Raw genomic sequence first — 16,696 nt, 5'->3', positions numbered from 1 at the left:
TTGCAGGACTGTGTACATGCTCCTGCAGAGATACATTAAAAGACCACTCCACCCCTGACTCCTGACTCTCCTCCCCAACAGAGTGTGTACTCACAGAGATATGTCCACCCAACTCCCCTCCCCAACAAAAAGGACCAGATTTAAAAAAAAAAAAACTTGTAAATGAAGAGAGCTACAGATTTTTCTGGGTTCCCTGTCCATCTCTAGGGGCAGCTTTTCCTTTTTCTCTAATAAATCCTACTTTGTGTGCTGACCTTGTCATCCCATGAGTCAATTTACTACCTCACGAGCCAATTCTTCCGCCTGTGAAGGCAATAACTCTTGACACCAGCCCCCAACATTACCTGTTGAAAACATGTATTTTCTTCTGCTTTCTTCCTTACACTCTCTGAATATCTTTGTCATAAAACACCAGATTAGACCACAAGGCTAAAATGTTTACAGACTAGGAGCTCTGTACCACTAAAGGAAGCTGAAAAACAGGAAAGGTATGTGTTTAATGGATGCATAAACAAAGACAAGGTGGGAATTATTAACTGAGAAAAATTTCATCCCATGAGATGTCCTCAGTAAGCTACCAGAAACAACTGAGATGTCAGGCAGCCTGTCAGAGCAGAATCATGGTATGCTTTAAAATAACACTTCTAATGTGTGAATGATGGTAACAATGCCTAAGTTACTTCCTAGAAATTTGAAGGCAGTTTGCTAAAAACATTGACTCTTCACTAGAACCTACAGATGTCTAATGGACAACTAAAATTGGATTAAAAAAAAAAAACCTTGGCATCTCTGTTTTCCTATCATATCTGTACATTTTGCTGGCTCAAAACATGGGTCATTTGAAAAATGTTTTGTTCAGGAGCATAATATAGGGTTAACTTGGCTTATTGCCATTAGAATGGATGTGTGTTTCTTGTTTTCTGCCCTTGCACTTTCTTGGCAACTCAAGCACAGAAAAGTCCTTTAGCACTATGACAAGCCAGGACATTTATGCAAAATGCTGATGGTAGCTTAACTCTGCAGTTCCTAAGTGGAGTTGACCACATGGTAGCCCACCCAAGTGTAAGGTCAAGATGTTTGCACACAAGAACATCATCTTTTGAAACAGTGCCCATGACTAATGGACAATTACCAAACTTTGGTCTATTCCTCAACAAAGTCAATAAAGCCTGCTGCTCCTTTTGTTTGAGTGAGCAGTCTGGTTACCCCTGGTTAGTGTTATCTCCCTTTGCCTTGAGTCCACCCACATAAGCCAAAGTTCCAATAAAGCAGCCTTGCCTATCTTACTTGTAATATGTGCCTTGAACTCATTTCTTACTGTTTCCATGCCATAAGATCCCACCATCTGGTAGGACATTTCTTGCAACTCTGCCTGCCTGGTGGGAGAAGAACTCAGAGCAAAGACCTACAGGGCTCAGGGCCTCCATACATAATCCCTTAACCCTTAACATTTGCTGTGTGTCTGCTTGGATCATCTTTCTTTTGAGGCCTGTTAGACAGGCAAGTACCAAATAAAATCAAGTAGGAATTGTTTGATGAGATCAGTGTCCAAGACTAAGTCTAAACTGAATTACCTTTACGAGTTCAGGCTTTTTAAACATATCTTGAGAACGAGTGAGAGAGACCTAGAATCTCTGTGACATAGGGATGAGAAATCAGTCTTCTGAAGGGAGCAGAGTCAGTGAGACATGCTTGGTGTAGTGGTGCAACACAGAGGTGACTGAGTACAACATAATGGTTGCAACTTCACCTTCCATTAGAGTCCCCATCAGTTTTTCTCTGCTGCTAGCAGAGAGCACATGAAACAGAAAGAGATATTTGTCAAAACAACAAACCATTTTGGATATCAGAAGTGTAGAGCAGATCTGAATTGAAACTCATGAAACAGAAAGTGCCTCAAAGTGGGGGAAGGAGTTTTGGAACTTCAGGGAGAACTTAGCAAGGTTCTGAGCCACATCAAAGTGAGGTCAGCCATTTGTGGTGGCTCTGGTACAAAGTGGCAGCTTTGGTAGCTGTGCATGGATGCAGCAGCAAAGTGAGAGGAAACCCTCTCATGGAAGCCCTCCACTTCTGCGGGTTACCCTAGTAGCAGCAGAGGTGGATTTTATTTGGGATTTGACATTTAGATACCTGCTATGAAAGGTGCTGCAGGGAACAGTAAAATGTGCCCACTCTGGATGTTACAGATGTGGTGAACTCAAATAAAAGCATACAAACAGAAGACAAAAGAACCTGCATGACTGTATCATTATAAGAAGCAGAAGCCTATGTTTCAAGGATGTAATACTGAGAACGCAAAAGTTATTGTAATCCACATTCTCTCCATATTAGCAGCATCTCTCAGTGCCCACCCAGAAACTCTCCTAATTTGTTTTGATCCTTAACTTATGGAATTAAGAATTCCATCTACTGGTTTATTTTAGTCCTCCCAATGTTTACCCACGTCCTCTCTCTCTCATCTCTGCATCTAGCTCTTTGAAGGTGTCTGTTTTCCAGGAATGTTCCACATCCTGGAGACTCTCAGTCTTACTACTCAGGCAAATATGCAGTTGATTCTCCACTTTGATGATTTTATTCCTTTAGAATTTGTAAGAACAGAGGATCATTTCTCTTTGATTACTAAGATTGATTCAGCATCATTACCAACAGTGTTTACCAAGCACTGGGTTTGTCTCATGCTCAGATTCCCTTCTTTGCTCCTCTTTTTTCATAGCACTTGTTATATCCCACAAAGCGCATAGCTCATCGAGTCTCCTGGCTGTGAACACCTTGCAGCCAGAGGCTTTATGCCTCTGACTCAATGTTATAAAACGGTGCCTGACATCAGTGCGAAGTACTTGTGGGTTCTGTTCTTTGTTTTGAGACAGGTTCTCACTAGTAGCCCAAGATGGCCTGGAACTCGGGATCCTCTTGCCTCAGTCTCCCGAGTGCTGGAATTACAGGCATACCCCACCATGCCTGGCTAGTAAGTATTTGTTGAGTCAATGAAGGTATGGTATTCTTACAGTCACATCTTTTTTTTTAATGGTCTCTGGACAGAGAATGTGTCTAAGCACTTGTTTTTGTTTTTTGGCTTGCACGGGGGTTTGAACTCAGGGTCTCATGCTTGCTAGGCAGGCCCTCTACCACTTCAGCCACTTCACCAGCCCTACAGTCACATCTTTCCTTCATAAATTTGCAACCTAATTTTGACTGCAGACGTAATAGGAAATGAAAAAAAAAATCATGCAAAATTGTGTTTTTTAAGTATAAGCAAAGAAGTGTTATATCACCTAGCAAGGGCTAAAAAAGAATTAAGTTTTCTTGTACTATCTCTCTGAGGGGAAAATATTCTCTTATGATCCTTATGAAAAGGGTTAGGGTTTGCACTATGGGGAAAAAAAGAGAAAACAAGGAAGATGTTAAAAGGAGGGCTGGATCTCCAGGGCAACTCCTTGTTTAGAAGGACAGCCTCCATTCCTTCCCCAGCTCATACTTCATTGAAAAGAACAGGGCACATGCAACCACCTGATCAATCATCACAAAAGCTACCACTTACCTACCTCTGTATCCTCAGGCTCTGCCTTTCTGCCTGCTATAATAAAACAATGTTTATATGCTGTCAAAGGCCAGCCACCATTTGTGGTTTGGACCTCATCACCAGCTCAAAGACATGTGGTTTTGAAAACAGCCCTCTCTTTTCTACTTCATACAAATTTCTACCTCTTGGACTGGAGGAGTGGCTCAAGTGGTAAGCCCTGCTTTGCAAGTGTGAAGTCCTGAGTTCAAACCCCAGGCCCACCAAAAAGAAAAAAAGTAAAAAACAAAAAAACCCCTCTACTTCTCTAATTCATTGCTCCCATCAATATACAAATATACTCTAATTAATCACCTGTCATAAAAAATGACAACTCTCTCTTGGCCTCTCAATCTGATCTCATTTCTCAGCTGTCTGACACAGTGAAACTTCACTCTCATCTTGCAATTTTCTTCTCAGCCTATTCCAGCTGGGCTTTTAACATTCCACTAAAACTTGCTAAATCTAATGACCCTCCCTCTCCAACACCACATGTTTCTGTAGGCTCAGTGACAACCATACTCAGTTGGCTTTCCTTCTACCTCTGTGGCCTCTTCTCTGACTGGTTACTAAATACAGGCCCGCTAGAATTGACACATGATTTAAAGCTGGAAAACCTACCTGCTTCTGCTCTGTGTGAGGGCCTGCAGGATACTCCCTTCACCAAAGGGAATGATCACAATGGATCAGAATGGGCTTCAGGGTCAGAACTGAAGAAAGCTGTATGGTAATTGTTAATAAAGCACCTTCCTAGAGCCAAGACATGTCTCCAGGATGGGCACCCATAAGAGTAGTGCTTAAGCCAGGAGGTGATGGGAACTCATCTTAATAAAAGCTGGATGTGGTGGCTCATGCCTATAATCCTAGCTACTCAGGAGGCAGAGATCAGAAGAATCACAGTTTGAGGAAAACCTGGTGGGGGGGAAGCTAGCAAGACCCCATTTCAACCAAGAAGCCATGCATGCTGGCATGCTCCTGTCATCCCAGCTAGGCAGAGGCATAGGGAAGAGGATCATAGTCCAAGGTCAGCACTCCCAGACAAAAAATGAGACCCCACTGAAAAATAAGCTAAAAAGCAAAAAAAAGGCTTGGCGGCATGGCTCAGGTGGTAGAGTGCCTACCTAGCAAGTGCAAGACCTTGAGTACAAGGTCTTGGGGGGTGGGGGGAAATGTATATACTGTAATCTAAATGTCTCCTAAAATTCACATTAGAACTTAAATTCCAGTACAGTAGCATTAAGTGATTGGACCTTTAGGAGATAATTAAGTTGCAAAGGCAAAACCCTTGTGAATGTGATTTGGTGACCTTATAAGGGGCTAGAGGGAACTAGCTAGGCCATTTTCCCTTCTGTTCTTCCTTCCAAGTGAGGACACAGCATTCATCCTCTGCAGAGGACACAGCAATAAGCTGTGATTGGGCCTTCACCAGACACCAAACCTGCCAGTACCTACATCTTAGAATTCCAGCTCCAGAACTGTGAGAAGTAAATTTCTGTTCTTTGCAAATCAGCCCGTGTCAGGAAAAGACTAAGACAGATCCAGATCCCTTATTCAGCTGGACCTGCACCAGTTCTTAATCCCAGAACCCAGCAAATGACCCAGAAGCCAGGTTCCTATGATACAAAGCCCTAAACCACTACAACAACTGCTGTTTAGTAGTTACCACCCCATCCTTCCTCAAAGGGACCTGTGATCATTTATACATAGAGATCATGCTTTGAAGGAAGAAGAATCCCCAAACATCTTGAGAATTGTTGAATACAGATCTGATTCAACATTATATTGAGGACCTGAAGTACAAACATGGCCCTTTTGGAATGGGAGAATATAGGCAAGCCAGGTACTAAATGGAGTCCCAGCCCAGATCCAGCTAATATAATGAACCCTTCAGATCACCAGACTCACACATCTCAGAAAGAACTGGTGGGTTACATGCACTTACTTGGTAGTTGAAAAGAGCTGTCATATCAGTTCCCTGACATATGAGGTAAGTGGTAATAAGAGTGTGCTTCTGAAACTGTTGCTACCACTTCCTGGCCAGCCCAGAGAGTAAATTAAAAACACAACTGAGAGGCCAGGGGTGTAGTTCAGTGGTAGAGCACATGCTTAGCATATGCAAGGCTCTGGGTTCCATCCCTAGTACCAAAAAAGAAAGGGAAGGAGGGAGGGGAAAGGAGGGGAGGGAAGGGAAGGGAAGGCAAGGAGGGGGAGGGAAAGAAGGAGGGGGAGGGGGAGGGGAGGGAAGGAGGGGAGGGGAAAGGGGAAGGGAAGGGAAGGAAAGGAAAACACAATCATATCCTGGAGGTACAGCAGAGGTGTGTGCCACTTTGAAAGGGACAGTGGTCTCCATTAACTCCCAACTGAATTTGCCAGCAGGTCTTTATACAAATCAGGTAGGTCATGGCAGATGACAGTGGAATACTAAAACTTGACCAACTACTAACCACAACGCCTCAAGCTCTCTAGCAGAAGATCACAGGACTTGAACCTAAAACATGATTCCATGCTGAGTGCTCTTTGCTATTCCATCCTATCTTTCAGCACATAGAGGAGAAAATGCTAAGTGCCATTAGAAAGTCACAGATAAAACAGAGAAGAGATTGGGCTGGGGTAGAGCTCAGTGGTAGAGCACTTGTCAGGCATGCACTAGACTCTGGGTTTGACCTCCAGCATCACTGGGAAAAACAGGGACGTTCACTTTCAGATAATATTAAACTAAACCTTGAAGGAAACAAATTTTTTGTTTGTTTGTTTTGCAGTACTGGGGCTTGAACCCAGGGCCTATACCTTGAGCCACTTGACCAGCCTTTTTTTTTTTTTTCTAATGGGTTTTTTTGAGATAGGGTCTTATGAACTATTTGCCTGGACTGGATTGAACAGCAATTCTCCTGAGCTCTGCCTCCTGAGTAGGTAGGATTATAGGCGTGAGCCACAGGTACCCGGCAAAACATGTTTTAAATATGTGGAACTAGATGGCAGACATGGAGAAGGAAGAACATTTAGTAGGCAGGGAAGGGCATTCCAGCAAAAGGAACTAAAATGGGCAAAGGCACATTAAGTCATTTGTAGTCAGAACATGGTAGGCAATAAATGCTGTATTGTGGAGTAAGGTCTTGAAAACCTGTTGGTAAAACAGAATTCAGCATTTCATATTCTGTTAAATATTATATAGTCTTTAAAAAGGAGACTATGAAGACTGACATAATATGGAAAAATACTGATCAGAAGCACTCTGATTTTAATCAAAGAATATGTTAGGCTTGGGGTGTGGCTCAAATGGTAGAGTGCCTGCCTAGTAAACACAAGGCCCTAAGTTCAAATCCCAGCACCACAATCACCAGCAAAAAAGGACACTATGTCAAAGTACTTTGTAAGCTGGAAATGACAGTCTTTCAGAAGAATTAAAGCAGAGTAAAAAGAGAGGGACCAGCCGGGTGCCAATGGCTCATGCCTATAATTCTAGCTACTTAGGAGGCAGAGATCAGGAGGATCATGGTTCAAAGCCAGCTTGAGCAAATAGTTCGTGAGACCTTATCTCGAAAATACTCAACACAGAAAAGGGCCGGCGGAGTGGCCTAACTGCTAGAGCGCTTGCCTAGCAAGTGTGAGACTTTGAGTTCAAACCCCAGAACCACCAAAAAGAGAGCGAGACAGAGAGAGAGAGGAATAATTATAGTTCTCGAAGAGAAGAGGCTTGCAGTAGGGATTTATTAAAGGCTAGGGTAAGAATTCAATAAAGAGTTATAAAGTTAAAGTGTGTGAGGGTAAAAATGATAGCGCAAGTCCTGGAGGAGGTGCACTGGGTCAGAAATAAGGGGATTAGGCAGAAGGAGAGGGAAACCAATAAGTACGCAGGAATCTCTGGAAGAGAAACTATGTCCTGTTGTAATCTGCAGTAGAGCCAAAGCTTTCCTCTGTGAATGCAGGAACAGTGGCTTTCCTCTGAGCCTCTTACTACAAGAGAGAGAAGCTTTGAGCCATGGCTCCCCTGATTTACCCCATCACAGCTCACAAGTGCCTGGAAAGTACCTGTCCTGATTTCCAATCTTCCAGCCTCAGAGGAGGTTGTGTACCTATCCCTAGGCTGTACTGTAAAACTGAGTCCTTCTTTTCTCCTTTGAGACCTTGTTTCATCAATTATCCCTGCTCTCTCCTTTTTCTTCAGTCCCTTTCCAACCACTGCAGCCTTCTCTGTATATATAAGACTGCTTATTACTCTACATGGATGTTGTCCCAGTCACACCTCTCCCACAAAGCAACTGTCCCTATCATCTTTACCTCTGTTAAGGTGAAGACTATTCATCAAGGACTCTGCTAAGCTTCCTGGACCCTTCTCTGCACTAACCAAATACCATGTCCTTTTCATCTGACCTCTGAAGTCACGCAACCACATCTCTCTCACTTTTTTTCTTTTTTGCGGTATAGTTGTTTGAACTCAGGGCTTCATACTTGCTAGTCAGGTGCTCCACTGCTTGAGCCAAACCTTCAGTCCTTTTTGCTCTGGTTATTTTGGAGATAGGGTCTTGCTTTTTGCCCAGTCCAGCCTGGACTATCGATCCTCCTGTTTTATGCTTCCCACTGTCACTGGGATAACAGGTACACACCACCACACACAGCTTCTCCCTCTTTATGTCCACCCTACTGTTTTAGTTCCTGGCCTCTGTCTTCTTGCCTGGAGCTTCACTAGTACTCGTGATTGTACGGTTACCCTCCATCAGCCTACCCCACACACTAGTGGCTGATCTTTTAAAAATGCCCACTCAACCACCTCACTCCCCTGCTTATCCCTCAGAGCCGTTCATTGGGATCCAGTTTCAACTTCTCAGCTTGGCATCTAATGCTTCTTATCTATTGCCCTTTGAAGAACTTGGGTTGTAGATGCTACTTGTGGTCTGCAGAAAGTAATGGGGTATCTCAGGCCTCCATGAATTGAGTGTGCTCTGGTTTTCCTCTTCTATCTTGGAAATAAGTAGTCAATGCTGAAGATGTGGTTCAGGTGGTATTTCTGTGAAATCTTCCCTGAAGTTTTCTTACATGACCCAGCACCATTGCCCATCTGATTCTACAGCATCTAGGACAGTTACACTATATGTGGTTCTAGAAGAATTCACTTATCTATCATCTCAGTACAGCAGGCATTTCTTGTGCTTTTCACTTCATTTTTCATTGTATACTTGACATCTAAAACAGAACCTGTTGTATAGTTCATTAAATGTCATTAAATGTTTATTGAAAGAACTGGTTTAGACTCTGCTCCTTGAGCCATGTGCTAAGGGAGGCACATTCATTTTGAGATAACCTGTAGATAAAAGAACATAAATGTCTTATAATACACATGTTAAATCAGCATTTATGCACAGAGCCCTATTTGTAGACAACCTGTGTTAATGCTTCCTTTCCACCTGCTTCATCCCATTTGTGAGTGGATTCCAGCCTTAGCTATCTTTTCTTAACAGTTACTTTTCTCCTCAGTATTTTAGGTTTCCTAGAGGGCCCCATGAAACCAATAGTAACAAATGTTTCTTTTTATAATTTGAATCCCTTCAAAGCTTTCAATGTTTACTTTTCTGAAAGGAAACACTGCTATAGCTGCAACTCCCACTGAATTTCTCATGGTTTAACGTGTCATAAATTATGTTCCTGCTTTTTTATGGGTTTTTAAACTTTCAAATTTAATCATTTATGTTTTATCATTAAGACACACGTTTCTACTTTTGTCTTTAAAATGAGTTAGTTGAATTTCTGAGCATGCCAATCTCAGCTGACCCAGCACTGCCTGAGACTCCTCTCTGTCTTCCACCTCACCTGTTCAGAACCCTTCCAGGCCCTGTGGGCCCATTCCACCCACATGCTGGACCTTATGACTTATGGTAGCAACTGGGTGTGCGTGTGTGTGTGGGGGGGCATGATGTGAGGCCCTGGTGAACTGTTCTCCTGACCATGTGTTCCAAGTTTTTGAATTAGAGAAATTAAAAATTTTTCTGTTTCCAAATTCATAACATGTCTTATAGAATCCCTCAACATGAGCAACAACAGTAATAGCTTTTATTTATTTAGCACTTCCTTCAGAACCAGTTATATACTCTACATGTGTTTCTCTCCTGTACCTCATTAACATCAGTGAAATAAAATAATTTCTTCCTTTCCACTCAAGGTACATTTTGATCACTAGTTATACCTTCACTCTGCTTCTGGGATTTATTTATTTATTTAGACAGTACTGGGAGTTTGAACTCAAGGCCTCATGCTTGCTAGGCAGGCACTCTACCACTTGAGCCAATCCACCAGCCCTTTTTGCTTTACTTTTCAGGTAGGGTCTCACATTTTTGCTTGGGGCCAGCCTCAGATCACTGTCCTCCCAGATATAGCCTCCTGCACACCACCAGACTGGCTTATTGGTTGAGATAGGGTCTTGCTAACTTTTTGCTTAGTCTGGTCACAAACCTCCAATCTCCTGATCTCTGCCTCCCAAGTAACTTGGATTACAGGTGAGCCACCATGCCAAAATTTTTTATTGAATTTAAAATTTTAAAGGTAGACTATAGAATTTAAATATAGCAATATATTAATATTTTTTAAAAATAAAGTCTGGTTATGAGATTTATTAAAAAAAAAAGATAGTATGTCTGTTTATTTTCTTGGTACAGCTCACAAAATCAGCTGTCTCTGGCTCCTTTGTTTCAATTCCTCCAAACAATTTTAAAGTAGAAACTGGGTTAGGTCTTAAGGGACTAGTTCTCTTTTCACTTGGATTTTAAGTTCAAAGGATTTCAGAGTTATTGGTAGGAAGTATCTGTCTGTCTGGAGAGAAGATATCTTATAGAGGAAACAAAAAGTTGATGTGAAATTCATGACTATAATTCCAGAACTAAGTACTAAGGAAGTTGAGGCAGGAGGATTGTGAATTCCAGGCCAACATGGGCCGCATAAGACCCTGTCTTAAAACAAAAAAGAAAGGGAAAAAGAGAGGAAAAGAAAGCCCATAGATGAACTCTACAGACAATACAACACCCAGGGTGTATTTATATCTTTGTGTGTATATGTATACATATACATACATATATATATATATATATGTATATATATATGTATACATATATATATATTTTTTTTTTAAATGGCATTGGGGTTTGAACTCAGGACTTTATAATTTACAAAGCAGGTGCTCTACCATTGAGCCACACCTCCACTCCATTTTGCTCTGGTTATTTTGGAGAGGGGGATTTCCACAAATCATTTGCCCAGGATGGCCTAGAACCATGATCCTCCCAATCTCAGCCTCCAAAGTAGCTAAGATTATAGGTGTAAGCCACTGGCACTTGGCCTAGATTAACACTTTTGTCTTTGTCTCAGCCTTTCTCCCACTAACAAGGAGAAACAAGGTTGGCTGAGTTTCATTTTCCTTGGTTTGGTTGCCAATGGCAGAGAATGCAGAAAACGAATAGAAGCAAGAATATGAATAATTCATGAAGAAATTTACCAGCACAGTATTGTAGAATTAAGAAATGATAGTGTTCGAAATTCAACTATTAGAAAAGCTGGAGTTGGTTGCAGTGGCTAACGCCTGTAATCTTAGCTACTCAGGAAGTTAAGATCAGAATTGAAGTTCAAAGCCAACTGGGGCAAAAAAATGAGACCTCATCTCAACCAATAAAAAGCTGGTGTAGTGGTGCATTCTTGTCATCTCAACTACACAGGGAGTGTAAATAAGAGGACTGTGGTCTACACTGGCCCAGACATAAATATGAGACCCTGCTTGAGAAACACCTGAAGCAATAAGGGTTGTAGGCATGGCTCAAGTGGTAGAGTACCTGCCAAGCAAGTGCAAGGGTCTGAGTTCAAATCCAAGTATCACCAAAAGAACGAAAAAGGAAGGAAGGAAGGAAGGAAAAGGAAACCTGGGTCTCAATAGAAGACATGTCAATCATTCCCCTCTTTCACAAAGCTGTGTCATAAATAGACTATGGTGTTCATGAAACATACCTTTCGCTTAGGACAGGGCAGGGACAGTGGTAGCAGTATCTTTTATTCAGAATACAAGTGTAGCTTTGGTCCTGTACCCCAAATCTAACTAATGCTCACTCCTATGTAGTGCCTATCATGGCATAAGTGCTTGGGGATACCAAAATGAGTATGAATGAATCCTGCATTGAAGAGTTCTAGTCAAATCAAGGGACATGTAAGCAGGGAACTATAATGCCATGTTATAGGAACTATTATGTCAATGGGTAGAATGTGGTCACATGGGAGGAAGCCTGTCAGTTCCATCTGGAAGACAGGGCAGGAAAGACTTCACAGAGGAGATGGACTTGGGCTGGCAGGGGGTTGTGAGGGTGTGAGGTGAAAACTTGTAAGCAAGAGAAAAGGAGTTGTGGAATAATGCACCAGGTACAGGAAGCTGCATGGGCAATAAAAGAAGGCATAGAAATAGCATAGCATGTTTAGAAAAGGGCAGGTGGTCAGATAAGGCTGGTATGTATGGTGAGAATGATAAGATTGAATAGGAAGGTGAGAGGTAGTTCATAGAGGACCTTAGATGTGTACTGGATACAACTGAAGGGCTTTATTTAGGGGAGGGACATGATCATATTTTGCTTTTGAAAAATCACCCTGATAACACTGTGGAGGAAGGAATGGAGGAGAGCAAAACAGGAAGCAGAAACACCATCTAAGATGTAACTGTAATGGATTAGATGAGAATGACTTGAAAAGAAGTAGTGCCAGTAGGAATGAAGTTAATGGGATGCAAACAAGAAAAGTTTCAGAGGGAGGGGCTCCAATTCAGGATGAAGTTATGACAGGTGGCAGAGGATGACCACATCTGAGGATGGGGAGGAAGGCTAACCTGATCATTACTGAAATGTAACTTCAGGGATGCCTATTTAATCTTGTATTATTGCCAGTTCACATAGAAATAGAACATTTTTTAAAATCACCATCAAGAGGACCTACCAAAGTCATGGACTTTGACTGATTTTCTAATCTTGATCTGCAGGAAAAGAGAAAGAAAACAACATAAAAATGGGGAGAAGGATATTAACACAGTGAACACGATGAAGCCCTGAGGAAGGCGAGGCAAGAAGATTGTTGAAAATATGCCATTATTCAGCAATTTCCCTCCTCACTTTCAAGAAGAAAGTGTCCCTTAGAATTATGAGATGCTAAAGAAAAAAGTTTTCAACATGTATTGTGTGGCTTATCCTCATTGAGCCTCACTGAGTCAGCCAGGCACCGGTGGCTCAGGCCTGGGATCCTAGCTACTTGGGAGGCTGAGATCAGGTGGATTTTCCTAGGTCAATCCAAGTAAAGAGTACATGAGATTCCATCTCCAAAATAACCAGAGCAAAATGGGCTGGAGGTGTGGCTCAAGTGGCAGAGTACCTGCTTTGCAAGCTCAACATCCTGAGTTCAAACCCCACTCCTATCAAAAAACAAAAGAAATAAACATTGAGCCATAGTCTCATCCCATTTAACAGTGATTTTTACTTAGGATAAGTTTGTGACTGTGAATTGAAAATCTATCGAATTTGAACTACAGGCAAAAATTAGACATCTGAGACTATTAAAATCCTCTTTTATAGTCCAACTCTTCACCATTTCCACTACCAAAGGCAATTAACCAAAGCAACACGGTAATTTTGAGATGATGCAGAGGAAATCTAAAGCTTGTTTGTCTGCTGAGTGTACTGAAGTCAGTGGGTCAATGTGAGGCTTCAGAGATGGTGGTAGCTGAAGGCTGCAGTGGGCCTAGTTTCCTAACAAATGGATTTATCACCTATACTGCTCTATGGCAAAAAAAGCCATAGAGCATTGTGAGTGTAACTGCCACTCTAAAACCAGCTTAATTAGAAGGTTGTCCATCCTGTACAATGTTCCACTCTAGGAAATAAGTCTGTGTTTCATAGGATTTCTCTCCATCTACCACTGTTTTCAATTTAAAGCCACAAAAAAAAAAAAAAGAAAGAAAAGAAAAGAGGCCTTATCAGCTGGAAAGGGCCCTAAGAGCTTTTCTTCCCCACACCACACCACCTCCCTTCAAGGCAGTCTAAATCTATACAAACCAATATGAAAATAGGCTAGGTAAAAGTAAACAAATATCTCAACTGGTAGAACATGTAAATTTATATGCAAATGTTATTATTTTTAAACAATACTAGAAAAAATTTCATAGTTTCTCTCCACAACTTAGAGGATCCATATTATGCTGGAAATCAAAAGTGAGCATCAGTCTAGCAAGGAAGTGACATGAGGAAATGGTTACAGAAAATATCATTGATTTTTTCCCTTTATGTTCATCAATATCAAATGTTAGTCTGCATATCTGCCTTGTCAGTCAGCACTTAGAAAAAGGGTGAAGCTCAATGTGCATCAGTAAACAAAAATCTAGCCAGAATCTTTTGCATTCTGTGATATTGTTCTTTGTAAATGAATGTCTTAGTTCTGTTACCATTTCACAACTCTACACGGTTGCCTCATGCTCTGTTCATGCTTTTAAAATATGTCTATTGGGAAACAAAATGTATAGAAGGTTTGTAAGTGAATAACTTTATTTCTTTTTGTATTAAAATTCTGCTTTTTATTTATTTCCTCAAAAAAAAAAACCTAGAAGAAATTTAAACTAGTGCTTGCAAAGTGATAGGTTAGCTATGATTTTGTTTCTTTCATGGTGCTGGAGATCAAACCAAGTCATAAGCATACTAGGCAAGTGATCTACCACTGAACTATGCACTCTGCTCTGTTAAATATGCTTTTTTTCCTAATATGATATGCTCTTATGGCTACCATATCACAAATTCTCACCAAATGATAGATAATTTAAACCAAAGGACCACACAACCTCAACCAAATATGGAATATAAAAAAGTGGCTCTCGTAGAAGTTTGGAGTAGAATGGTGGTTACCTGAGGCTGGGGAGGGATGGGGAAAGGTTGATCAATGGGTACTAGGTTATAGTTGGACAGGACTAAGAAGTTCTGGTGTGCTATTGTTGTACAGTGGGGCAACTATAGATAATGATAATGTACTACATATTTCAAAAAGTTACAAGAAAGGACTTTGAATGTTTTCATAATTAAGAAATGATTATTTTACCCTGTTTTAAACATTATACAGTGTACACATCTATCAAAACAGCTTATGGGTCAGAGGCGTAGCTCAAGCAATAGAGTGCCTACCAAGCAAGTGTGAAGTCCTGAGTTCTAACCCCAGTAGTGCCAAAAAAAAAAAACACAACAATTTAAAGGGCTGAGAATATTGCTTATAGAGCACATGCCCAGCATGTGTGAGGCTAGGTTCAATTCCTAGCAACACACACACACACACACACACAAATACATTTGAATTTAATGCAATTTTTCAAAAGAAGGACTTCTCTTGCTATGTGAGCTCAGGCCTCTAGCTGGTGGCCACCCCTGCCTGCCTTAGAAGGTCAGTTTCCATTCTCCCTGAACTTACTTTCTTCTCCACTTGTAAGAGGCAAAAGGACAGTTTTTACTTAGCTGGGTGGCTTCAAAAGTCTGTCTCAGTGTGACAAAGGACTAAAGCAAATTCTCTCTCTTTTGGAGCTCTCCATTGCGGGGGACCACCGACCCTGGCTGATGCATTTCTCTTCCAGTCATCACTTGACACTCATCATCAGCCCCAAAGAACCTAGCATTCTCTTTCAGCTTCCTGCTCCTCTGTCATACCCTCCCATTTTTGAGACATGATGTCACTCAATTGCCCAGGCTAACTTCAAACTCAAGATCCCCGCTTCAACCTTCTAAGAGGCTGAGATTGCAGGTGTGCACCACCATGCAACACTTACAAAAAGCTTTCATAAAGCAACTATTTTATGCTAGGCAAGCACTTCTACATAATTTACCTTGTTTATCTTAAATTGTGATAAGGAAAAAAGGTTTTTTTAAATGTACTACAATAATCTGCCTTATTCGTGGACTTATTATATGCTATTTTGACTAAGTGCAGTCAAAAATATAATTTAAAAATTCAAAAGAAGCCAAGTGTCAGTGGCTCACACCTATAATCTTAGCTGCTCAGGAGGCAGAGAGCAGGAGGATCACAGTTCAAAGCCAGCTCAGGCAAATAGTTTGCAAGACCCTATCTTGAAAATATCCAACACAATAAAGAGTTGGCAGAGTAGCTCAAGTAGTAGAGCACCTGCCTAGCAAGCGTGAGGTCCTGCATTCAAATTCCAGTACTACAAAAAAATCAAAAGAAAGTTCAAAAAACTTGAATTCCCACATACAAATTACATAACTCAGTTGATGCAGAGAAGCACTCAGACAGTCCCCCATCGTCAGTTGTGTTTAAGTAGTTGTGTGATCTGCTGAGTGTTCCCCTGCCCTTAGTTTTATGAAAATAAACCTTCCAAAAAGCAAATGGTGCCCCAAAAGTAAGGTAAAAGTTAATGTGCCTAATATTAAAGTGAAAAAGGGAAAATGTGAGATCCACTGAAAGGGGGCATGTCTTTAGTGGAAGCTGGGCAGGATAGTGGGAAAAATAAACCAAGCAACTGCCATGCAGTACTGAGCTTTATGTATTGGGAGCATTATAGTTTTTCCTCTATGCAGTTTTCCTTCGAATCCCATATTCATGGGTACCAAGGACCCTACTATATTTAGGGGCTCGGCATAATGGCATACATCTGTAATCCTAGCTACTTGGAAGGCAGAGATGGGTTCGAGGCCAGCCCGGGAAAAAGTGAGACTCAATCTCAAAAACAAGGTAGACATTGTGGCACGTGTATGTGGTCCCAGCTAATTGGGAGGTAGAGGTAGGAGGATCTGTCTGTTGACAGCTGGGGCAAAAGTGGGAGATCCTATCTGAAAAACAAATTAAAAGCAAAAGAACTGGGGTGGGCGGAGGTGGGGGATAGCTCAAAAAGTAATAGAATGCTTGCCCAGCAAGTGCAAGAGGACCTGAGTTCAAACCCCAGTTCTACCAAAAAAGAAAAAGTACTATTTACTGTACGTATTTTAAAGATATTACTGTTTTTAAAAAGAAAGGAAGGTTTACCTTGGTTTCCTGGCTTTCTCTCTGGGTGTTCTAATTAAATCTTCCAAATGTTTATTTCTTTCTTCTAAACTAGAAGGAGAAACAATTGAATTTTATGACTGGAATAGGCTTTTCTAAATGAGT

At 41.3% G+C, this 16,696-nt stretch overlaps 1 protein-coding gene across 8 annotated transcripts in view; it reads right to left on the bottom strand.

The window, feature by feature from the left end:
- Window positions 1-6,819: 6,819 nt before the first annotated feature.
- The window catches only part of Cage1 (cancer antigen 1), a 40,399-nt gene continuing 30,522 nt past the window's right edge, over window positions 6,820-16,696 (bottom strand). For 3 of the 8 annotated variants that reach the window (XM_074082936.1, XM_074082937.1, XM_020172695.2), the window contains exons 12-13: window positions 16,574-16,642; window positions 12,446-12,545 (exon numbers count right to left, since the gene is read on the bottom strand). In XM_074082936.1, coding sequence (XP_073939037.1) covers window positions 12,461-12,545; window positions 16,574-16,642 — 154 coding nt within the window. In that variant the 3' untranslated portion in view covers window positions 12,446-12,460. Of the gene's footprint in view, window positions 8,856-12,445; window positions 12,546-16,573; window positions 16,643-16,696 lie in introns of those variants that run through there. The other 5 variants (XM_074082934.1, XM_074082939.1, XM_074082938.1 and 2 more) reach the window with 5 other exon arrangements.

The sequence above is a fragment of the Castor canadensis genome, chromosome 8 (genome assembly GCF_047511655.1).
Source record: "Castor canadensis chromosome 8, mCasCan1.hap1v2, whole genome shotgun sequence".
Taxonomy (NCBI): Eukaryota; Metazoa; Chordata; class Mammalia; order Rodentia; family Castoridae; genus Castor; species Castor canadensis.
The sequence above is the reverse complement of the archived record's forward strand: the minus strand, read 5'-3'. Positions and strand labels throughout refer to the sequence as shown.